Genomic DNA, 25,390 nt, shown 5'->3' on the forward strand with positions numbered 1-25,390 from the left:
AGAGGGCCACAAGCATAGAGGAGTCCAGGTTGAAGATGGAGCAATGGAGCTTGACGAAAGCGCTTGAGATAGCCCCCCATTCAATATAACTCATGGCAATTTTCATGTACTTGGCTTGGAGCTTCCTGGAGAAATATAATTAACACATATGTACGCGCAAGTGCCTTTAAGGTCATAAAAATACATGAAAAATCCAATAACCCACAAAAACTGAGATGGGAGGAATGTTCCAGCCGCTGCTCAAATGTTTGATGGAGACTCTGTCTCATACTTTAGGAATATTAAGATTTTTGTTATTTGCCTTCTTTTCATGCTCTACATACATTACGCTGGCGTCCTGATATGCCAGGAAACCATGTCACTCACCATTTGAAAGTCCAGGCTCCTGCCATTTTGAGGCGCTGGGCATCTGTGGTAATAACCACATCAATACCGTACTCCTCCACCAGCACGTGGAACACTAATCTCTCCCCCTCTACTTGATACCTACCTGTTTTCTCAGCAACAGGTGATTCTGAACATTTATTCCATTGCTCAAGAGCATGCCCTATACCTGCCAAATCCACTTTAAGAAGTTTCGATATACCATTGCCTTGGGGACCAAACAAACACATATGCAGAAGCAATACAGCAGCACTCAAGTGAGTTGGCTACTGAATCTTGGCCAGTTACTGAACCTCCAACTAAGTACAGATGAATGAATGAGTTAGGCTGGGCTCCTTCTGAAAATTATCTTCACATGGCTAAAATGAGCATATTGGAAACCGCTTGAATTGAAACTAGCACGTACACGGCTGGTTCACTTCTAGCTCTCAAGAGCTCTCTTATGCATCAGAAGCCTGTTATCACATAATCATAAGGACACTAACCAAATCGGAATGCCACTTGGCACTTTGAGAATGTAGCTGAATTTGTCAGGGTGCAATATGTTCGCTTACTGCACTGTTTCTCGTATTTTCCGAGATCTCCCATTTTCAACTATGCAATGTCTCAACCTCCCCTGTTCTAGTAGCAACCATGTTTAGTAGGTTAAAATGCACAGGCATCTGTGTACATCAGTGGTTCCCAAACTTTTTCAGGTAACCGCCCCCTTGGTTCCACAAACTCATGCCCAGTGCCCCCTACCCTACACTATAAAAATTATTATTCAGAATAGCAGTTTTCAACGACCCACTAAGGAAGACAATAACAACAAAATTCAAAACAGTAACAATTAATTGAATATTTATTCAAAATCCAAAGCACCCTCTGCAGGCTTGCCGAGGGAGGAAGGGAAAAGAGAGCGAACGCCTCTGTTTTGCAGCCTGTGTGGCGGGGCACACCAAGCAGGGTATGTCTCTTCATTAGCATTTTGGTGCTTTTGAAACATTTCAACTCACCGTTATTCTTTAACGGCATTAATACATGTGTGGATTCTTCCCCTATATGGCTTGGGACCAAACTACCTTCTCCCATAAAAATGTCCCTGGGTTTTAAGACCTTGTGGAGAGGCGCGTCTCAGTAAAGACCACCTCAAGCACCCCCCTACTGCCCCTTTGCCTCTTAGCGCCCCCCTATGCAATCCCACCCACCCCAAGGGGGCAGTACCGCCCACTTTGGGAACCACTGGTGTACATCCTTGTCATTTTGCAAAAAAGCCGGTAAGCAGCAAAGGGATTTGATTGATTTTACTAGGAGTGACCTTTTCCCATCATCTGGCTTTAGTCCTACTTACCCAGTCGCTGAACCAGCACTTTTTGCATACCATGGGATGGATCCAGGTTTACACTGGATAATTGCACTGATGGAAATGGTCTTACTTGCTCCTTCCCTCTGAAAATGTCACCAAATCAGGAGACCCAACTGAATGAGGTGAGTTGAGGTGTGTGTGTGTGTGGGAGATCTCCCCAAAAATCAGGCAGAGGCACCTTCTGTGAGTAGAAGCCTCCCTCTCGCAGAATGCCCCTTCTTCTTGCTGAAGGCAGATCCTGGAATCAACCCAATGCCATTCAAGTCCAATTCCTGATAAAAGTTCATTGGATATAAATACATGGCGGGTTCCCAATGGTAAGAAAACCATGCGGTTATAGTACCTGAAGTTGCACTCTTATCAGCTCGAAGAGCTCCGAGGAAGCATGCATTTGCTCCGATGAACAGAAATTAGCTTAATAAAATGCACTATAAGCTGTTGGTGCACATACACTTGCAAAATTGCAAGACTCTCCACCAAGAATATCCTTTTGGATGTCTTTCTTTCCCCTGATTTTCCTCCTGCCCAAGGAGCAAGGTGAGTGACAACATTAAAATAATGTAATTCTCAGAGATACCCTCTGCCGTCAGAGGAGAGGCAGTGGTGGACGCGTGCACGGACTTCTTACTGGCGGTGCTGCACTTACGGGAACGCTCTCTGCAGAACAGCTAATCTGGTACCGAGTCTGAAGCGTTTTTGGTGTCAGTTCAGGATAATTTCATTTTTCCAGGCTTCTTCGATCTTCTGAATGTTTAGATGCCGTGGGTATAATACTTTTGAGGCCCAGAATTGGGCAAAAGGCGGGATACAAATAAAAATAATAATAATAGGATGGTTTTTTTAAATTGTTTTGTGCGAAGGCTGCTGTGAAGTTATTAATTTTGTACCATTTTTATTATGTTTTTAATTAGTGAAAGCTGTTCCAAAAATCTTTGGCTTGAAGGTTAGGGCAGTAAGCTTTTGTAAATAAATATTAAATGTACTGGGTCCTACCTAGCAGGCACGGCAGCATATTGTTTCAATGGAGCTTTCTTTGTTGAGGGCTCTTTTATAGGCCCCATTAATATGAGTGGAGAACGCTCAGAAACAGGGCTCGCTGGCCGGTGTTCATGTTGGAGCCCATTCTATGCGAACTAGCGTAAAGGTGCTAGTATTCTGAGGGCAGAAGCTGTATGGAAGTTACTTTCCTTCAATGCAACCAAAGGGCTTTTGGCCCTCGCTTCCATCAATACTGACCGACATTCATTTCCCCCCCTCAAGCCCATCTCCTTCCCCTTTCCCCCACATTTTAAAACCCAGCTTTTCCTAAGGCGGCTTCTTTTCCTCCTCCTCCTCCACCGCCTTGGAGTCTTCAGCCCCACTCACCCCTGCCTCCATCACCATCCCTGCTGCCAATATGGCAGCTCCAAGAGCTGGCGAAGTCCTCCCTCTGTCCCCGGCCTTTCTGTTTTTCTCCCTGGGCATCTGGACGGCATGGAACGACATGTGAGCTGCTGTTACCTGACTCCCTCAGGCTCCTGGCCACGGCATAGAAACATACTGCTTGGCTATTAAAGCTCAAGCTTTGAACTTTTTCAAAACTTTCAAAATGTTCTGCAATGATCAAGTTTGTTCAAAGCAAAAAATGAGCAAAATCGCTCTGGTAGACCTCTAGTAATAAGCCTCACATTACTGTTTTCTTACGTACCTTGGGAAAGAGAAATGCAGAGCAAAATAACCACACCTTACCTTAATTAAAATAGAGTTTATTATTAGCTTCTCTTTTAATACAAACATGAGAAAGGAAAGACACCTGAAGATGTAGCATTTGTTTCAAAATTGAATTGTGATCAATACCTGAAGCCGCAGACTCTGTAGAATGCCTGCCTGGAACTGGTAGATTAAAATACTGCACGAGACTAACAGTCTGAGTGCCACTGAACACTCAAGAAGCAAGTGAGGCTCAATATTAAATATAACTAAAGGAATCAGACTGGTAAGAGGGGCTGCACATGATTTTGTGCTACACCAGATGCGGGAAGTAAAATACAAACCGTTCAGATATTTTGACCTGGAGCTGGGAAGGTTTCTAGTCCAGAAAGTCTATTTAGGCTTCCTATTTTTAGGAGCAGAAAACTTAATTCAGCCCAGATTCCCATTCTGGAAGAACAAACTTAATTTACAGAAAAAGCTAAGATTTAGAAGTTCACTTCCAGAGCAAGAGCCATTAAATACTAGGCTTTTAAAGGGGGAAAAACGTATTTTTTCAAAGCAATTATATGACTTGAAAATCATCGTACTTCCCTCATCATTAAGTCCAGGACCTTCAAAATATTTTCCCATTGTGAATTTAAAGCATTTGGAAGCATAGGACAAGCAGGACTTGCTCCATATCCACTGTTTGTAGTTGAAGAGTTTAGCAGAGCAAACATATTGGTCTGTTCATCGCCAAGACAGTACATGTGTTTGGGCTAAGCTTTCAATGCAGCCCTATTTAGCGCTTCAGGCAAAAAAGTGTTATGGACTGTCTCTCTCCCAGGACTTGACCAGAAGGACATGAGAAGCACCAGAGTTGACAAGAAATGCATCCTGACCATCTTGTTTTTGTATCAGTGAACACCGAATACCGCTTCTCTGCTCCTATCCCAAACATTTCCAATCCCATGATAACCTCAAATGGAGATGAGATTACATTTACACAGTGAGCACAGTTTGCTGCTCAGCAGCTCCTTGGTCTTTAGCTGAACACCAGTGCACCAATCAACAGTCTTGGTAGTCAATGTATGGTAGAGGGGAGAGAAGACCCACTTTTCCCTTGTCAGGGCTACAGCATCCGTTCCAGAGTAGCTTTTATACCATGTGAACATGGACATTGCACTGACTCTGAAAGAAAACTGCAGCCAGGGCCCTGGATGACGGAGGGGGAAAGAACATTGTGACTATTGTGGAGTTAATGTTCAAATTCTAAAATTCAAAACTAGTCATTATTAAAAACTCACATAGTTCATAACTATAGGCCTACACAGTAAGCAAACATCTGTAGATTGTAGTGGGGTGTGTGAGGAGAAATGGGGGGAGGCTCTTTTAAGAGTTCTGCACCTCTGGATTTTTAAAGGAGTGTGCCCATATGACAAGGTCCCATCTCTCCCCCACCCCCCTCAATGGAATTATGCTCCTCTGGCTGGCTCTGGGCTTCCTTGGCTTGATTTGCTCACCGTCCTCAGGCTGGAAGACACCATCACTGCTGACTTGTGAGCTTGGAGTGCAGGTGATGTTCCCGTCCATAGGAATGCTGGTGCCACAATGTCGCAGCTTTGCATCTTGCTCAAGAGAGGATGGCGTTAGAACGGCGAATGCCAACTAAGTTATCAGCGCTGAACGATCGCCTCATAGCAGCTTTTGATAAATCTTTGTATTTGTCCTCACACAGCCTGGATATAGCCTATAAAACATGGGCAAGCGAGATGTATTTTTCAGCATTATTAGAGCCAGGGATATTTTAAATCAACACCTATCTAGTAGCATTACCTTTCACTTTGCTGGAAAATGTATCGGGTACTTCTAAATTAAACTATGAGTACATTAACTTGAATTATTCTTCCGCAGGAACCAGTCAAATCAAATGTTTTTAAAATCTTGAAAGGGAGCAAATAAAGCCTTTGAGCTACACCATGCTTCATCAAAATGAAGGCATAGAAACAGCAGCACGCAAATATATGTCACTGTCACAATGTACAATTTTTTCCATGAACTGCAATGGATTAAGGCAGTGGTTCTCAACCTTTTTTGCCCCATTCCCCCCTTTCACCATTGTTCAGAATATAATTCCCCCCTTTCCCAAGATAGTCTAACTCAAGAGGTACATTCCAAAAAATATGCATATAATATTGAAAATCTTTTTTTTTCTATATTAGTCCCATTTAAAGGGGCAACGCAAAGCATGGCCGCTTTTACATTCTCAGCTCCTATGCTTTGCATTGCCCCTTTAAATGGGAAGCTTGAAACTTCTAGGATTGCGAGGGAGGGAGGGAAAAGTGAGCAAAGGCCTGGCTTTTGCAGACAACATGACACTTTTCTGGGACATTTTTAATAACATGTGTAGGAAGACATAATCTACAGGACATCATACTTCACTGAATAGTAGTTCCAATTCCCCCCCTGGAACCCTAAAATTCCCCCCTTGTTGAGAACCCATGGATTAAGGTTTCAGGCCCTTCTTTTCAGCTAAAAGCTTGGCTGTCCCTTAAGAGGACCATATACACAGATAGCCTCAGCTATTGTGAGGAATAGAAATGTAATAAATGAATATATTCAATATACTTCCGAAGCTTACCATATTTGAACCAATTCCCAGACTCCCTGTGGAACATTTGACCAGTATAGGTGATTTTTAATATCCAAACCAACACCAGACCTGCTTGCCAAGTTCATTACTCATGTGAAAAGAGCTCACATGTACTTATCACATCCTCAGGAGTACCAGGAAATGTTCAGCTACGCAGGGAGGCACTAGGTAGGTGAGAGGCTTGCGTGGAACGCTGCCCCAGCATGCTTTTCAATGGGTTTTTGGGTTCTGGGTTCTTCGTTCCAAGAACACATCCAGGTTTTTCATATTAATTAAACAGGACATCTCAGACTCACTTGAAACACATAAGGCATGTGACAAGTGAAGAAATGCCCTTATAAAGCCAGATTAATAAAATACAAACATTATCCTAATACATAAGGTAGGTAAGCACCCACATCAGCTCATCAGGATGTCTAACTTACTTCCATATTAACTCTCACATTTCCCAGGATAGCTAAAGGGATTCCCTCCTTCACTGCATCCACCATATCAGAATAGGCAAGTATTCCTAACTTCTCACTATATTCTGTGTCTTTGCGGCTGGGAAAAGCACTTGTGTTGCACTTCGACCATTACGGTTCATGCATTTCTTCTTATGCTGAATCAAAAACTATAAGGTAATACTGCCCAAAAGTGTTTGAGCCCTTTGCCTTGGAGGCTTATAGCCAAAGCATCATCTGAAAGCGGGTAAACAAAGTTTACTGAGGCTACAATCTTACATACGGTTAACTGGGAGTAATAAGTGTGAACTGTAAAAATATCAGAATCTCTGTCAAGATGCACAGGGCCACTGTATGGTTGTAAGCTATGGAATCTGGCAGCGGGTGCGATGCTGGGTAATTCACATGAACTTTTCTTTCCCAACATACGGAGAGATATCTCATGAATAGACACAGCCCCCTTTTCTCTAGATATTAGGGATTCCAGCCTCAGAAGTGGTGTGGTAAATGTACAGAATACCAGACTAGCCAGCGTTTGTAAGCACAGAGAGTTGGAACTGTCTGAATCTACACCATCTTGTTTCTGGACTTTTCTACTCTCTCCTTACTGGCCACTTCTCCTCAGAAAGAATCATCTTTACATGAAGGATTTCTGTAACGAAGAGGTTAAAACTTCCAATAAAATCAAACCAAAAAAATCCGCAAGCCACACCAATGTGATTAGCAGCAACAGAGGCTGCTGTTACGCAAACGAAGTGCCCTGCACACCAAGTCTCGGACCATTACCTCCAGCTTCTGCGCTCGTTCTTTACTAAGGGGCTCCAGCAGAAAGCTCAGGTTGTTGTCATCTGCTAAGGAGCGAAGGTCAAAGTAGTATTTGGCGTAAACACTGGCAGGAACATTGATATTGAACTGCAGCAGCTCCAAGAAGTGTCTTTCCATCTCATTCCTGGAGGAAAATAAAAGGTCTTGTTAGCAGAAACAAACAAAACAATGGCTCATTATTCAGAGTAAAAAGCAAAACACACACATACTTTTGAAAATGAATGCTGATTGCAACTAAAGCATTTTTTTTTTTTTTTTTAGAAAAGGAACAAAATCAATGTGTTAATTTAAGAGGCAACATGCAGTTTGAATTTTGGGACCTCTAGCTTGGGGAAAAAGGCAACGTCCTGTCATGCACTCACACTGCTGACTTGGAAGCGGTGTTCTTTAGAGTTCCATTAGCCCAGCTGTACACAATTCATATTCCATTTTCATTCTTACAAGGCCCTGCGCTATAGTTATCAGATGAAAAGAATGATGTGTGCTGTTGATTAGTTCTGAAGAACTTGCAGACATTTTCACCAGGTTGATAACAGGAAGGGGGTTTGTTGAAGTAGAGGCGGACCAACAAAAGAAGGAGGCATATCACCACGGCAACAAATGGATCTCTGAAGAGCTGCTGCTATTATCTCGGAGTAAAAAGCCTCTTGAGGCAACATGGATTCATCTCCAGCAATAAATAAATAAGCAAGCAGCAAGCAAGCAGCACCGGGTAGGCGAAGGAGTTCTCTGCCCTGAAACTGTTGAGAGGGTATTTGATCAGTACAAGGTGGGAGGAGGAATTCTTTTGAGACTGCCTTCGATGTTACTTTAGCGAAATCCATCCTATGGATTCAGGTGCAGGCCAGCACCTCTGCAGAATGGCGGAAGAGCACTGACCCATAAGCTGGAAGGGGTCTAAAAGAGGCAACACATGGCCTATATTTCAAAGAGGGGCTTAAGGCTAGTAAGTAATAACTTCTGACTCAGGCACCATTCTACTTTTAATTATATATAATATATATTTACTATTTTAGCCCATGCTTTGCCATTTAAAAGCAGTTGAATTCAAGATACACAAGCATCCATGTAGCGTGAAAATAAATGTCTTCCACTATAAGACATTTAACTTTATAATACAATAGAGCAGTAAGAACCCATTAGCACACTAAGCCTATTAGCTCATGTATCGTTAGAATAAAGTCACGTCTCAAACCAAATTTAGCAAAACCACTGGGATAGGAGGGAATAGGTTCAAGCCTGAACTTGCAATGTCAAAAATCGCAAGTAACAACTAAAACAAAGCCAACTGTGCCCCTCCCAAGGGTTTTTTAAAAACACTTTTTATACTACTGACAACACATCTTAAGAATAACGTGCCCAAAGTGTTGACTGCTGCATAAGAAGACACGAAGGAACCACTGGATTTCCTAGTCATGGTGCACAGAAAGAGCTCTGACGGTCGGAAGCGAAGAGGCCGAACCTGAGGCCTGTGCACATCCTCCTCATGTATCGTTACAGACTGCCCGGCCAGTCCGTGTTTACAGCAACCTGTGTTCACCGTAAGCAGTTTCAAGCAGATCCGCAAAATCTTCCCAATTTATTTTGAGGAAAGCAAAAGCCTGATCCCACGAACAATAGATCTTTATTCCTAGAAAAGGCAGCTGCTTAATTCACAATTGCATACTAGGGGTCTACATCAAAATTTCAGTTTCTTGCAAACCCTTAGGGGGATTTTGGGAGGGAGGGGGAAATCTTTCATTTTTTATATATGGTCATTTTACTTGCAAAAACTGAAAACAAAGGAATCAATCATCTAGATGGCTAGTCTCAATGAGAATACGGGCTTTGTGTGGGATAGACTGGAGCCCCATTAAATCTACTGCCAGAATTAATTTCCTGCTCATATGATCATAAACCTTATAGAAATGCAAATCAGATAATGTTTTGATGATCAGCTGATCGGGGTTTCATTTACCCTTTTTGTACAGGCCTTGCTAATACATTTCAATTGTGTAAAAAATACAATACTTTGCCAGATTAACGTCTGTTAATAGGGGTTTAGAGCCTAGGAAAAGCAAAAAGGCCCCACGTATCTGTGTTGCTTTATTTACTATCACATGTAGCCCAAGAACGAACAGCATGTCCCCTCTTTTATGCACACTGTAATCTACAGGATTAGCAGCTGCATGGTTTAGAGTCCCGTCCCCCGCACTTTGATTAAGACACTCCGTTAATATGGCGAAGTGTTTCAGTTTCCTCGGGTTTCAGAGTCTTTGTCACAGAACCAGAAGTACAGTGCAAGGTTGGTTCCCAAGTGTTATTCCACCCCACTTACCTACAGCACTTCATTAAGCACACCACAATTAAAAGTCATGCTTCTAAATGCACCCTCTACAGCAGGGGTGGGCAACTTGTGAGAGATCATGGGAGTTGTAGGCCACAATTGGCTACGCTGGCTAAGGCTGATGGGAATTGTAGGCCAAAACATCTGGATGCCACATGTTGGCAACCCTGCTCTAGAACATGGATGGAGGAATTGGCAGCTGGTAGGCCAGACCTAGGCCACGGTGCCTTTGGATCTGGCCTCTGGCCTCACCTCCTCAGCCTTGTCACCATGCAGCAATTAGGCTCAGGAAAACAAGTTCCATTGTTGCTAATGGAAACATTTTTTTCAGGAGGGCCATAGCCTGGGAGGAAAACATTAGGTTGCCTCCAAGCCATGCAGCGACTAGACTTACCATTATATTCAAACATGGCTTTTGAAATTCTACACTGTTAAGCTTTAGTTAATGAATAGCAAAGAGAATTCTACACAGTTTTTGTATGAACCTTTTACACAAGATTTCTATTAAACTGAATTAAAACAGAAAAGAAAATAGAATTGTGTTCCCCCACAAAAGGTGTTTTAAGAGCAAACATAATTTTAGCTTGAGCTGGATCATACACTGCAAACTTGGAACATTAGATACAAATTGCACTCAAGTAATGAGCTGCATTGCATGTTGTCACACAGAGAAACCCTACCAGAAGTCATTTGTACAGCTGTTTGCAATCTGACTTAAATCACTTGAAGCCACAATCTGAAGTGTGCTGATCCAAATATGGAAAAAATTCACACTTTAGCTCCAAAGATTTCTTAGAACAGAGTAGTCATACATGGTTTGCTCAAAGTGTGGCACTAAGTCTGGGGTGGAGGGTGGTAGGATCAAGTATAAGGTCAGACATTTCTGAGAGAGCAGGACTGTGTCTTCTGGAAGGCTACAGATTCCACTTAAGATATTGTCACAGAGCATGTGGTGGGAGGTATGAGACAGTGAATAATGTGTGGAGAGATGACAGTAAAAGAAAGGAACCTCTCATGCAAGCACTTGAGTCATTGCTGACTCCTAGAGGGACACCTGCTTTCGCTGACGTTTTCTTGGCAGACTTTGTAGCGGGGTGGTTTGCCACTGCCTTCCCCAGTCGCAGTTCCCTTTCCCCCAGCTAGCTGGGTACTCATTTTACCGACCTCGGAAGGATGGAAGGCTGAGTCATCCTGAGCCGGCTGCCTGAGAACCAGCTTCCACTGGGATCGAACTCAGGCCGTGGGAAGAGTGTTTTTGGCTGCAAAAACTGCCACTTACCACTCTGCGCCACACGAGGCTGGAGAGATGACAATATCGGTATAAGGGTATTTGTATTGGAGAGCTACTTCAGATGAGTCATCATGGCTGCTCCATGCACTCAAATGATATCTAGGGATCCAACCATTGTGGTTTTTAGGGAAATCAGATTTTATTGTGCTGAAACTTTGTTAGGAACTTCCTGCCTTTAATATATTCATCTGTTCCTCCCTTCATACATTTAGAAAGCAAACGAACACTCGTTTACAGGTGTAGAGAATCCACTATCTTCCCCTCTTTTAAAATGGGTGAATCAATGTTTAATGTAGGACATGATGCTACTGCAGCCTTCCTCAACCTCCAAATATTTTGTACTACAACTGCCAGCATTTCTGACCATTGGTCATGCTAGCTGGGGCTGATGGGAGTTGAAATCCGAAACATCTGGTGGGCATCAGGTTGGGGAAGGGTGCTTTATTGTATTACTTTGAATGCCAACTCATGAAGACACACACATGGAGACATAGGATTGTTATAAAGGTGAGAAACGCAGCGATTGGGTAGCAGAGCAAATCCTGGCCAGGAAAGCAGAGGTCGGCTTATGAAATTTTTGGATGCCTGAGGATTTCCAGAAACATTAAGGAAATGTTAGAGTGCTCTTATACCCTATTTCTTCTAAGATGCACTTTTCCCCCATATAAACATCTCTAAAAATGGGGTGCATCTTAGAATCGCGGGTGTGCCTTAGGTTTTTTTTTTCTGTTGGTGGTACTGAAATTAGTGTGCGTCTTACAATCGAAGAAATATGGTAATACAAGGCACCTGAAAAAACTAAATACACAATAAACTTTGTTCACACCAGTAGGCAACAAACTCCTTTTTTTGCCAATTATTATTATAAGCACAGAGGGCTAAAGATGTCACAGAAATATTAGTAGTAGTAGTAGTAGTAGTAGTAGTAATAATAATAATAATAATAATAATAATAATAATAATAATAATAATAAGAAGAAGAAGTATCCCGCCTTTTGTCCAACACTGGGCAAAATCAGTTTTAATGTACATTTTTGCCACTGGGTGCAATGTTCCTGGTCCATTGAATCTTCACATTCACAAATGAAGTGTGAAAGAGAATGCACAGTATTAAAGAAATACAATGTTAGCGATGAACAAGGAAAAGGATGGCAAAATGATTTTAGAAAGCAAAAGACTTTAAATGGAGAACTACAAAAAATTTACTTGTATACATGAAAGATATGCTTTCAGCCACAATCTGGATAAGGCAAAGAGGAGCAAATTTAACTAAACCTTGCTACTTACATGTCTTCAACTGTAATATCCTTCAGTATTTGGCAGTAATCCACATTCCACACAGCCTGATCATCCCACACCTTCGAAGCCAGCAGTATAGCACCTAGAACTATCCTTTTCCAGTTACTGGGGCAGATGTCAATTTCTGCATAGGTTAAGAGCCTTTCCAAGTAAACCTGCAGAGAAAGAAGAATGTTCTTGGATTTCTACAACTCACACTTTCTCTCTACAACACAGAGAGCAAAAGTTAGTCAGATTTCTTTCAATATCATTTTGCCTTCATCCACCAAATGTGATTTGGTTTTAACGCAGTCCAAAGATAAAATAATTTTCAAACGTTTAAGATTTCAAGCTCTACCGAGCTCACTTTCTCAATAGTCTATGAGTCCTTGCTCCTTCAAAACAAAGGCTGCTATCCCAAGCAGACATACTAGAGTACTTCTGTGTAAACTTAGGATGGCAATATTAAAAAGTTCCTTTTAGCTCCAACAGGACATATTTACTATAGATCATTAATTTAAAAAGAAACCCACTAGTTAGGCATTAAAATTACAGCCCATATGGCAGCAGCATGTTTTTTCTGTGTCTCCAGCTTTAACATCATGTATGTCAGGGAAAATATAAACCCCCAACTGACTGAAAAATTAATTGTTTTAAGGCAAGCCTGCAACTTGTATAACAACCAGTTTTCGAACTGCAGGGTCCATTAGGCATTCCACTTTCACATTATCTTTTGCTTCTAGTTCAGCTTTGCTCCTTTCCGTGGTAAAACATTGCCAACTAGTGGCAGAAATACCTTGTGATGTTTCACAGAATACCTTTCCTGCAGTCTGATTTCATATGTAATGGCATGATGCTTTCAGAAGAATTCTGGAAGCATACCAATACAGCAAGTGTGAAGTTGACTTCTGGTCCACAAAACCTTATACCATAATAAATTTGTTAGCCCTCAAAATACCACCAGACTTGGCTGTTTTTGCTGCAACGTTTACTCCTTTGCTAACCTTCTGGATATAACCAGAATTTGCCATCCATGGTGATATTACAGGAGGGCACTGTGATCAGGATACTTAATTCCTAAATCATTCCTGAAAAGCATGTGGATTTTCTACCTGTAGGCCTTCATAAGAATCATTCCAAAAGCACAGCAGCGGAATCAAATATTACACTAAAAGAGGGCCTTAATTAATCCCTAGTAAATGACAATGTCACTCACTACAAGGCATCTACTTGTCTGCACAACTATTCTGAACAGAAAAGACAAAGTTCCCGGGAACAGTTTCAAAACAAATACTCCAAGTGCAGGAAGACTTTTCACAGTGTAAACAGAATCACACCAGGGGGCTGTAGGCGGCCATATATAACTTTTCTCTAAAATGGACTGCTAGATATTTATTTATTTAATTTATTACACTTATATACCGCCCCCATAGCCAGAGCTCTCTGGGCGGTTTACAGAAATTCTAAAATTAAGATAAAAACAAGTATACAACATTTTAAATTTTAAAACACAGAACATGCACACATAAAGCATTAAAAACCGTTAAAAAAAATAAACATGTTGGTGATTAAGATGTGCTGCCATATGCCTGGGCAAAGAGGAAAGTCTTAACCTGGCGCCGGAAAGATAGCAGCGTTGGCGCCAGGCGAGCCTCGTCAGGGAGATCATTCCATAGTCTGGGGGCCACCACCGAAAAGGCCCTGTCCCTCGTTGCCACACTCCGAGCCTGTCTCGGAGTGATAACTGATGTTGTTTGAAAAAGTAGTTGTTATGGCTGTTTTGAAAAACAATTTAACATAATTATACCATCAAGTATTACGCATTTTGCAAAAAAGATTTACTGGTTCAATGCAGCATTGTCAGGTTTCTTACACTTGGGAGTGTTTGTTTTGAAACTGTACAACTATTTCCACATCAGAAGACCCAGCCTAATGCACTTATACTCAACTACTGTAGCACAATTATTTACCGAGTTCTTGTAATTGATTTCTGTGACATATATTAAACAGGTAGCTCCAATACAAACTTCATGAAGCTGTTGCAAATTTCTGTCTGCTGCAAGATAAAAATGCCTTCATGCAGCAGAAGCATTCTTAATGTACAGAATGGAACCACACCTTTGACATTATTGTCTAAGCATTCATTAGGCGCCATTTGCAAAATCCTAGTACGTGAAGCACACAGTACAAGACTTCGTTTTATTTTTTATTAAACACAAGGTAGCAGTGCAACTAAGTATAATTAAGCAAACCTTACCAGTGTCACTATTGCACATTCGGCCGTCAACTGTGCTGCGCTAAAAAGGGTCCGTACGAAGCGATAGATGTGCTTGTGGTCGGGGTCGTGCTTATAGTAGTCATCTGGAACCTCTTCTCGCTGAAACAGAACATAGCTTGGAAGTAGCTTAAAAGCGCCACTGACCGCAGTGGAATTTACTTCTAAGTAAACATGCACAGGATAATACTGTTAGTACTGTGAAAGCATCATGTATGAATAGATTTTAACAGGTTATATACAAGGGCTGAGTGCACACAGGAGCTTTTAAACCCTCTTTCTGCTTCAGCCCCCTTCCCCACCTGCTCTTAAAAAAAGGGATGGGGGCACTCCAGAGCTGCATTATGCAAAGATTTCAAGGGGCTGCCATCAGAAGGAACACATGAATAAGCATTCTACATGAACATCCTTCTTTGGATTCGACCAAAAGCTATAGACATACAGCACAGTTCTTCCAACGTGACTAAGCCTATACCAGCTGCCTTCCGTAAGAGGAATACAGTAAGAATCCAACATGGAATGAAATGGCCAAGGACAGCACCCTATAATCTCTCTCTCTATAAAACACTAAGGCAATGCGGAGCACATAGCTCAGAACCGCCAACGTGCTACATATTGCTAAGAACTTTGTTTTGCTAAGCAACAGTATATATAAATACAGCTGGGAACCGGGGGGGGGGGGGGAGAAGAGTGGCTGGGAAGGAGCGGTTGGGAGGGAGGCTGGAGAGGAGGCTGGGCGGCTCAACAGCGTGTGCAGGGGCCTCAGTAAGACCTGCAGCCGGGGGGGGGGGGGAGCAGCTGGGAGTGAGTGAGGGGGAGTGGCAGCAGTGAAAAATATATCATTGACAAAGCGGTTCTTATGGAGGCCTCAGGTAAGTCCCACAGGCAGGGGGGCAGCGACTGGGAGTGAGTGGCGGGGGAGACCAATGGACTCCTGGTCGACCTCGCATCCAGCTTTTCTGGGCAGAAAAGCATGATATTGCGCAATAAGGTACTAGCGTGCAGATGGTCTGTGCAAGTCAAAGTCTATCTGGATAGTTATAGAATAAAACATCTCTGTGCAGATCAGGACAGAAGCGAAGAGTCAAGAACCTTCTCTTAATGTTTCCCACAATCTTGGCTTCCCTTACAAGCAAACCAGAAATAGATAAGCATTTAGTTCCCTGGTGTAAAAACCTAACTGCTCACTTAAGAAATTCAGTCAAATGAAGTTGATAATCTGATTTACCGTGAGTGGATGCGATTTCTCATCAAAAATATCCAGTGATCTATCTGAATCCCTGCAACACATGAAGATGCATGCTGTTGGTATTAGCAAAGCTTTCCTTAAGATACACATTTGCTTTCCTTTAAGAAGCGTCTTGATCAATCACAGGCTGAGAAGAACTACACCTGTGATTCGCCATATGCCCCAAACCCTAAAGCCCTGTTCCCAGCCTTCTTTCTTTTGAATCTCTCTCCCCTCTGTATTGTACAGTTTAAAATAATAAAAAACTATAATAAAAAGCAAGATTACAGTATGCTTCAGGAGTTTTCAGAATTTGCCATTAAGCTTTGTTGCATGTCAAGAGATGACAGGCCACATGGTGTCATGGCTAGGTTTTAAAAATGAAGTCCAGGTGTGGCCCCTGCCAATATTTAAAGTTGATGGAGTGGTCCTGGACAATCTCTATTCCACCAGGAGGCTGTGATAAAATGTTCTGCTGACTTTAAGGAACGGTAGAATATCACCAATGAACGCACAGAGTTGTATTTAATGCATTTATACACGGTTTTGCTGTTAAGGGAAAGTTGAGCATTGGTTTCATTTTGACACTGGTATTTCAACAAAGTGGGAAACACGTGGCCCTCTAGCAGTAGTTGAACTGCAACTCTCATCAGCCCCAGCCAGCATAGCTGATAGTGAGGGATGATGAGAGATGTAGTGCAGGGATGTCTGAGGGTCACACGCTCCCCATCCTTGCATTTCAGGCTAATCAAAAGCCACTCACCCAGCTGCATCAATCACCCCCAGAACAGCAATGGAAGTTTTTCTTTATCAGAAGTGTTTGCCCCCTCACCCCCCAAATTTTTTTAGACCACTATATATACCACAAATTGCTAACCATGCTGCTATGAACAGACAGGCTAGTATATCTTTTTGTGGATTTGTACATTTTGTAGACCTGTTTGTAAGTCTATGAGCCTTAAGCCAAATGTGGAGTTTTTAACAAGAGCTAGTGTGGAAGGCAAGACAAAGGATATGGGCAAGTGAAGAATAGTAACCATAAGATGGTTAAGAGCAGAAAACAGGGGGTTGATTCCCAAAAAGCACAAGCCAGTCGCCCAAAAAACACAAGCCAGTCGCCCAAAGCTTTCCCACACACTCCTCTCCACCCCACCTTCCTGTGCCCCAGAAAAGTCAGGGGACCCCTGTGAACAGGGCAGGACTTGGGGTGGAGGCTGCAGTGAGAGGGGGTAGCATGAAAAATGTTCAGGGATAATAGACATTCTAGATCAAAACATTTGAAAAGTACCAGGTGGCCAGCCCTAAATTATAGACTAACATGCTTATATGAAGGTAGCATTTACATTTTTTTTTAAAAAAAATTTAAATAATGTCCTAAAAACCCAATTAAAATTTTAAAGAATAGTTTAACTTTAGAAATTTAATTTTAAATTATTTTATCCACCCTGAAATACAACTAATGTCAGCCTTCTTTCTGTGTCTCGACATGATTTCATACCAAGCTTGCTATTTTACAACCATGAGAACCCAACTGACCCACATACCAGCCATTGCTCTAGATTCTTCAGGAACTAATGACCTATGAACAACAGTTTTAAAAAGTGCTCACCTGTTCTTTATGTGATAGTATATTGCTAATGTAACACTGTGGGGAGAGGGGGAAAAAATAATTTCATTGTAAGTGGTTGCATGAATTCCATCTTGATACAAGATCGCTGTTAGGGATTAAAAGCAGATTTTTATAACAAAATCCATGTTAGAAACTTTTAACTTTTCCTCATTTCCAAGGCTCATTTTCACCTGAAATTCCATCTCTAAATTTACATGTTAGGCCTCTAACATCAAATACCCAATAATGCAAGGTTAACTGAGGTAAGGTTCAAAATCTTTAAAGTACCAGTCAACTAGATCACACAGCAATCCATAGGTTTAACAGAGATGTACGATTTCATTAAAAACAGCCAATGAAATTAGTTTGGGTAATGACTTGGCTAAGAGGCCACCAGTGGTACACCAGAGGTAGGACTGTTTAGCGAGGGGGAGTCCAGGGAGACATATCCACACTGACAAGCTAGGGTAAAATCCTCCAGCAGCAATGTACCCTTTCTCGCAATAATTCAGATACGCAGAGGGTTCATTGCATCTCCTCCTATTCCAAGCACCTGGGCGATGATCTAGGCCTGTCTTCCCCAACTTGGTTGCCCTCCATACGTTTTGGACTACATCCTCCCCAGCTGCTCCAGCCAGCATGGTCTGACTGGAATTGTAGTCCAAAACATCTGGAAGGCACTGGGTTGGGGAAAGCTGATCTAGGCATCTCTGTGAACAGATCTGCTGCACTAGGGTGCATTAGGCAAAGGAGGAAAGGGGAGGGAGGCTCTGAATGAGTAGCCTGGAAATGCAACCGTCCACGGCTCTCGGCACCTCATGCTATACAGCCCAGCTGAAGGGAAAGCTCTGACATCTTGCATCCACCGTGCAGGGCCCACTCACTACCCATTCCAATCTTAAAGCTGTAAGAATATTAACATTCATAGCCCATGGAGTTTGTCAGAGCCGTGTTTTCCAGAATACAAGTTGAGGAAAGGGGTTAACATAATATGCCACACCTATAAGTGGGCTAAATCTTATTTGCATGGAATTATCCCTTAAGCAGCTTGCTTTGTAAGGGTGGTGAGCTACATCAGTGTAAGGCACTCTTAAACAAAGCTCTTTATTATTTACTGAGCACAACAAAGGCACACAGTATAATTTAATGACCCCCACATCGGTGGTGGCCGTGATGGGGGTGATGGGAGAGGGAGCCAACTATGTGGGAGCCAACTGCCCACATAACAGAATTAGAAATTGGAAGTAGGTCTCAAAACCCTGACAGGGGTTACCTCCAACATCCTTCCCTGAATGCTGCTACACCGATAGCACTGACCCAATTGTGTCAGATTTCATGTGTGGCACAGCTGAAGTGATACATCATGTTGCGCCTAAGTTATCCTTAGTACTTAGGTTTAGTTGTGAATCCATTTTCCCTTACAGGAGGTATTTTTGATACTGGTCACAACATCAACCTTTAGCCTAAAAGCACTTATATGTATCTGAAGTCAACATAACGAATGAGCCAATCTTTGGTTTGTGTTCAGAATTAATTACATTAGTTTTACTGTCTCAAGCTTTGCAGGATGTTATCAGCTGAGATTATAGTAAAGTTCAATTCAAGGATAGTGGGCCTTACTCCTCCTATGTTAGAGAATAAACTCTGTCCCAACTTTCTGCCCTGTAATTTGAGACTAGTTTCACAATTCTAGCCAAGAATGTATTGTTTTAAGATAAGCTTTTTAAAATTACAAGCCAACTTTAAGATACACATCTGTAAAGAGAGGCAAAGACAGTAGCAGGAATAAGGGGAGCTTTGGAATTACAACTTTGCATCACATAAGCTGATAAAACAGAGATAACTGATATCAACAACAAAAAAGAGGCTAAGTATTCACTAACTTTCCCTGATTCAGAGGATTTTGGAATCAAATAGGTACGCGCTAATTTGACACCACTAGATGGCAGGCCAACATCAGAATCACTAGGTTCAATCTGCATATTTTACACCAAATGTTACCATAGCCAAGCTGTCATGTAACTACTCCATTTAGCTAGATGTCCTTTCTTGTACTGCCAGGTTTTGAGTTGGAGAAAAATTTCCAACTCATCTTATACATATTGGGGTGTATCACTTCCATGTGATTTCATCAGTAGAGCAGGGGCAATTCTTCCTCTCCTGTACAGCCCCACCATGAACCCTCAAAATTGGCTCTCAGGGGTTTCAGGGTTCCCCCAGAGCAGATTTTAGAGGACGGGCTGCAGGGGGAGGAAAAATCCCATCGCTGAGAGTTGGATTTCACTCATGGCCCATCAGAATCCATCCCCAAACCCAGAGGTACTTACCATTTTATTGTGCTCCTAAGATTAGGCTGGCTGACTGTGCTGTCATCTATAAATATTGTTGAACATGAACTATATTTTTTTGTAAGCTGCCCTGGGGAAACCTATAAGCAGAAAAAAGGGTGATTGTTTAACACAATTATTTATAGAACCATGATTTCTGGGTTTCTGAGGGCCCCAATGCAAGGGTTTTCTCTATATATCTGATGACGATGAATGCAATGTTATTAAACAAAGCAAGGGCATACTAGGTTTAGATACTTAAACAGGTAACCTGACAACCAATACTGTGGCAAGTAAAGATCAAAGTTAGCAGCATATTGGACAATGGACAGGTACAGGGCTATAGATGCCTACACAGTCCTGCAAGTTTTTAGCCATCAAAGCGCCAGACACCTAGCATTACTCTAGTCCTGTTCCTGTACACAGATATTTCCCGTATACAGGTATTGACTTAGCAATAGTGACATATGCAAAAATAAGGACAACTCTTCAAAAAGAGGCGGCGATCAAACACTGGAGGCTGACTTCAGTACCATAAAACTCAAGGCCAAAATTAGATATTTGTTGTGAAGACACATCGTAAGTTTGATATTGTTTCCCTTCCTTTAAGACAGCTGCAGGGAGGGGTGTCTGGGAAGGCTCATCTGAAACACAATTACAGAACAGGAGGAAGGAAGTTTAACTTTTCCCTATTGTGCCATTTTCCCACACCAAATGCCACCCAAAGCTGATATTTGACCCTCAAGGGCAACTGCAACAAATGGGGGGATTTTCAGAAGGAAAACAGCACGAGAGCAAGGAGTTTACTGTACCAGTCCCAATTCAGACCAGGACCCATTTGTGGCTGCTGTTTTAAAAGGAGGCAAAACACAAGATGACAACATTTTTAACATAAAGTATGTCTTGCCCCCCGCCCCCTCCCCGCTCCAAGCCAACAGAAGAATATAACCAATGGAGCATGGAAGAAAGCTCAAGACTACAGATATTTCCCTCATTCAAATCAACAAGAAACTGGGACATATTCTAAGAAAGGAGAGGGGAGACAGTATGAGCATACCACCATTCTCCGCACCCAAAGTCTCATTCTACAACCAAGCAATTTTGGGAACCTCTGTGGAAGTTGCTTGCAGATATCGTACACAGTAGGGGCACACTACCTTCTGTCTTGAGTTGTTTTTTTTAACCAGAATCATCATGGTATGTTTAAATGTACAAACCAAGAGTACATTCTCAGGATCCCTTAGCAGTGAATACATAACTAATATATGTTAAGTGATATATATGTTAAGTAAAAGTTGTGTTTTACATGTTCAGACTATGATCCACCTAGTCTAGCGTTTTTTTGCAGGAATTCAGCAACTAGCTGGTGCTGGGCAATCTACTGGAAATTGAACATGATCAGCGCTTTGCCTAATTGGGCCTTAAGAATCTATGCCTTCATATTTGAAACAGACTGAAATGGAAGTACAGGCGAATTGTTCTAACAGGGTTGGCAACCAGAACTTATATAGAAGTGGCACACTGAAGTGATTCAATATCACTAACCCATTAATCACAGGTGGCCTTCTCCTTCAGCTACCACTAAAGCACCCATTAATGCTCCTCTATCCTAGTATTGGCCATGAGGGAGAATAATTTCCTGCTCACTTATTAAATATGTATTTACACTTGAAACATTAAACCCCCCCTTTCTATAATGAAGATGTATGGGCTTAGGCCAAGACATTGTGCAACTATTCAACCTGGGATTTTGTTCTTCTGTGCTGAAAGAAGAGGATTTTAAAAAGGTATGCTAACGTCATTTTTACTATGTAGCGACTGATCTAAACATTCTGAGGAATAATTTTACTCATCCTGAAATCTAAAATGTTTTAAAATCCCTATAGGCAAGCATAAATCATTTTTACTTCTCTTGTAAGGGCCCTGCCTAACCCTACAATAGAAAACAAACCCTGGGTGAAAGTCCAGCTGTGTATTTTTAAACCACTTCATTCAGCAGTGAGGTTAAGGATTATTTTCCAACTGAGCAACTGAAGACACAATCTTGCCAAAATTAAACACTTAAATCCCACTGGATTGAATCCAACACTGTAATTCCGCTGACAGAACTGCTTCTGACAGCAGAACTGGGTGTGTGTGGGCGGGTGTGGGTGTGCAAGCCCCCCTCTCCCCTGCAGCCCCTCTGGATACCCTCAAAATCTGCTCCGGAAGGCTGGAAAATGCTCCAGACCAGATTTTCAGATGGCATAGAGGGCTTGGGGTGGGGGTGGGGAGAAGAGGGAGGGAGGAACTCCCATTAGATTTATAACAGTGCAAAGGGAGGGATTTTAATTAAATTAGAAAAGTAAAAATGTGACATTCTAAGCTTTTGCTGCTATTTCCTTTCTTTAAAAAAACTCTAGCTGACTGGTGTGTGTTTTTACTTGCACCTTTTCACACCTATTACATGTACTTACATGGTTGATGTGGTTGCTTTTCCTCTTCTCTCTCACTAAAAAGGGAGAAAACACCAGTGAATGCACTAATGTCCAAATACAGACTGTTTTCTAAATTATAGCATCTGCTTAGTTGCGACAGTTTTTCCTCTCAACTACATATTCAACCCTGACAATATCACCTATGATTTAGCTGACAGTTTTAAATTGGAACACAGCCCATCAATTCCAGGCTGATTCAGCTTCACTTCATGTCGCCTTCTGGGAAGCCTAACTTGCTTGCCCTTTAATATTAAAATATACTATACAGAATAAATGCTACCCAATTCAATAGAATCTGGATTCCACTGTATTATTGGTAATGGGGTGTAACTACAGCACTTCATCCTATGTGAGCATCTCCCGATAAAAGAAAACATCACAATTTTTTACACTCTTACTATGTAAAAGACTTTGAAAGATGAGAAGGAGATATCATAAATATCACCAGGGGGGTGGGTGGGGGAGATAAATATGTTATGTTACTAGAAATTTCATCAGATAGCACCAACATCAGACATTAACTTGCTCACTTGAGATAATCCAAGCTACAAGCATTGGTCATAGCACAACCATCCTACTGCCAAATTCCCAAATAAAGCATGTAATCATTCCTAATTCTATTGTATAGAGAGTGTTAAGAATGTATTACAAGCATTTTTAATGTCTTTGACAAATAGCTATGCAAAGGGCTCTGAAGAGCAACTAAAAATATTGATGCAAATAGTATTTTGACAGAAGTGAAAGGAGAAAGAATAGACCTCTCTCAATTAAGATCTAAATATCCGCTCCATTCTGTCCCACCCAATCCCCCTTTTTAAGAGAAGAAAAGTTAGCTTACCATCTGTTTGGGATTTGCTCAAGAAAATTGTGCTTGCTCTAGGATGGTCAGATGGATTTGATTCCAATGCTAAATCTGAAAAATAGAACATAAAGTGATGCTTTATTTTGGGGGACACAAATACAGAAGAATCATAGAATAGTATAGTTGGAAGGGCCATCGAGTCCAACCCCTGCTCAATGCAGGAATCCACCTTAAAGCATCCCTGAGAGATGGCTGTCCAGCTGCCTCTTTAATGCCTCTAGTATATGAGAGCCCATGACCTCCCTAGGTAATAGGTTCCATTGTCATACTGCTCTTACAGCCAGGAAGTTTTTCCTAATGTCCAACTGGAATCTGGCTTCCTGTAACTTGAGCCCATGATTCTGTGTCCTGCACTCTGGGAGGATCGAGAAGAGATCCTGGCCCTTCTCTGTGTGACAACCTTTTAAATATTTGAAGAGTGCTATCATGTCTCCTCTTCAATCTTCTCTTCTCCAGGCTGAACATGCCCAGTTCTTTCAGTCTCTCTTCATAGGGCTTTGTTTCCAGTCCCCTGATCATCCTGGTTGCCCTCCTTTGAACCCCCTGCAGGTTGTCAGCATCCTTCTTGAAGTGCGGTGCCCAGAACTGGACACAATACTCAAGATGAGGCCTAACCAGTGCCGAATAGAGGGGAACCAGTACTTTGCACAATTTGGTAGCTATATTTCTATTAATGCAGCCCAAAATAGCAACTGCTTTTTTTGCAGCCACATCACACTGTTGGCTCATATTCAGCTTGTGATCTATAACAATTCTAAGATTCTTTTCTCTTGTAGTATTGCTGAGCCAAGTATCCCCCATCTTGTAGCTGTGCATTTGGTTTCTTTTTCCTAGGTGTAGAACTTGGCATTTATCTCTATTAAATTTAATTTGGTTGTTTTCAGCCCAGCACTCCAGCCTATCAAGTCACTTTGAAGTTTGCTTCTGTCTCCCAGAGTATTAGCTATCCCACCCAATTTTGTGTCAACTGCAAATCTGATAATCATTCCCTGCACCTCCTCATTCAAGTCATTAATAAAAATGTTGAAGAGCACTGGGCCCAGGATTGAGGCCTGTGGTACCTTGCTAGTTACCTCCCCACAGTATGAGAAGGTACCATTGATTAGCACTCTTTGAGTCCGATTCTGTAGCCAACTATGGATCCACCTAATAGCTGTTCCATCTAGCCCACTTTTAGCTAGTTTGCTAATCAGAACGTCATGTGGTACTTTGTCAAAAGCTTTGCTGAAGTCAAGGTATATTATCCCCACAGCATTCCCACAGTCCACAAGGGAGGTTACCTGATCAAAAAATGAGATCAGATTAGTCTGGCAAGATTTGTTCTTGACAAATCCATGCTGGCTTCTAGTAATCACTGAATTGTTTTCAAGGTGCTTACAGACTGACTTCTTTATAATCTGATCCAAAATTTTCCCAGGAATGGATATCAAACTAAGAACATTAGTCCTCCTCCAGTTGTCCGGCACCGTCTTCCATGATTTTGCAAAGATAAGAGACAGTGGTTCTGAGAGTTCTTCTGCCTGCTCCTTTATTACTCTAGGATGCAGTTCATCGGGCCCTGGAGAGTTGAATTCATTCAAAGCAATTAGGTGTTCCTTGACCACTTGTTTATCCATCTCAAACTGCATTCTTCACTAGCCTCAGCTCATTCTCAGCTTTAGCCTTCCTGATGCCATTCCTGTAGTTGTGTACTCTTCTTTTGTAGCCTGCCTTTCCTTCCACTTCCTATATGTGTCCTTTTTTTGTTTTCAGGTCATCTCTAAGCTTTTTGTGGAACCACACTGGTTTCTTCTGTCATCTTCTATCATTTTTCCTTGTTGGAATTGTTTGTAATTGTGCCTTTAAAATATCCTTTTTTAAAATCTCCCATCCATCTTGGACTCCTTTTCTCATTAGGGCCACTTGCCAGGGGACCTTATTTACCATAGCTCTGAGTTTATTAAAATCAGCTTTCCTAAAAAAGAAGCTCCAAGTCTCACCAAAACAGCACTTACTTACCATGAACACCCATGCTGAAGAAATTCATTCCTATGACATCCCATACCGCACCACACTTCTTAATACAAGTCGTTAATATCTAGGTAACATATTTCATGTGTTCAAACACTTCACAAACTGATCTCAGGATTCTTAAAACAACTCTGTACAGGGAGCTGATAATACCCCATTGTTTAGCATATCTCTGGTTTTGGTCTTACCCCATTCTATTCGATTCCAAGCCCTACTCTCCAGTCGCAATCTGTATAGAAGGTTTAATTATCAACAAGTGTAATCAGAGCTGCCCAAGATCTTTTGAGTTAACTTAACCGTATATAAAATGAACATGATGAAAGTCCATCATTGCAGCTTTTTTATACAGCTACCTTTCCTACTCCGTTACCTTCTGTCCAATCCAT

The 25,390-nt window shown here is 41.8% G+C and overlaps 1 protein-coding gene across 1 annotated transcript in view; it reads right to left on the reverse strand.

Annotated features, from left to right (window-relative positions):
* Positions 1–3,453: 3,453 nt before the first annotated feature.
* The window catches only part of CCNYL1 (cyclin Y like 1), a 30,903-nt gene continuing 8,966 nt past the window's right edge, over positions 3,454–25,390 (reverse strand). The window contains exons 2-10 of the mRNA XM_063116110.1: positions 22,971–23,045; positions 22,112–22,146; positions 19,656–19,756; positions 17,329–17,364; positions 15,720–15,771; positions 14,474–14,593; positions 12,226–12,392; positions 7,283–7,445; positions 3,454–5,150 (exon numbers count right to left, since the gene is read on the reverse strand). Coding sequence (XP_062972180.1) covers positions 5,034–5,150; positions 7,283–7,445; positions 12,226–12,392; positions 14,474–14,593; positions 15,720–15,771; positions 17,329–17,364; positions 19,656–19,756; positions 22,112–22,146; positions 22,971–23,045 — 866 coding nt within the window. The 3' untranslated portion in view covers positions 3,454–5,033. The remainder of the gene's footprint in view (positions 5,151–7,282; positions 7,446–12,225; positions 12,393–14,473; positions 14,594–15,719; positions 15,772–17,328; positions 17,365–19,655; positions 19,757–22,111; positions 22,147–22,970; positions 23,046–25,390) is intronic.

Source organism: Elgaria multicarinata, chromosome 2 (genome assembly GCF_023053635.1).
Source record: "Elgaria multicarinata webbii isolate HBS135686 ecotype San Diego chromosome 2, rElgMul1.1.pri, whole genome shotgun sequence".
Lineage (NCBI taxonomy): Eukaryota > Metazoa > Chordata > Lepidosauria > Squamata > Anguidae > Elgaria > Elgaria multicarinata.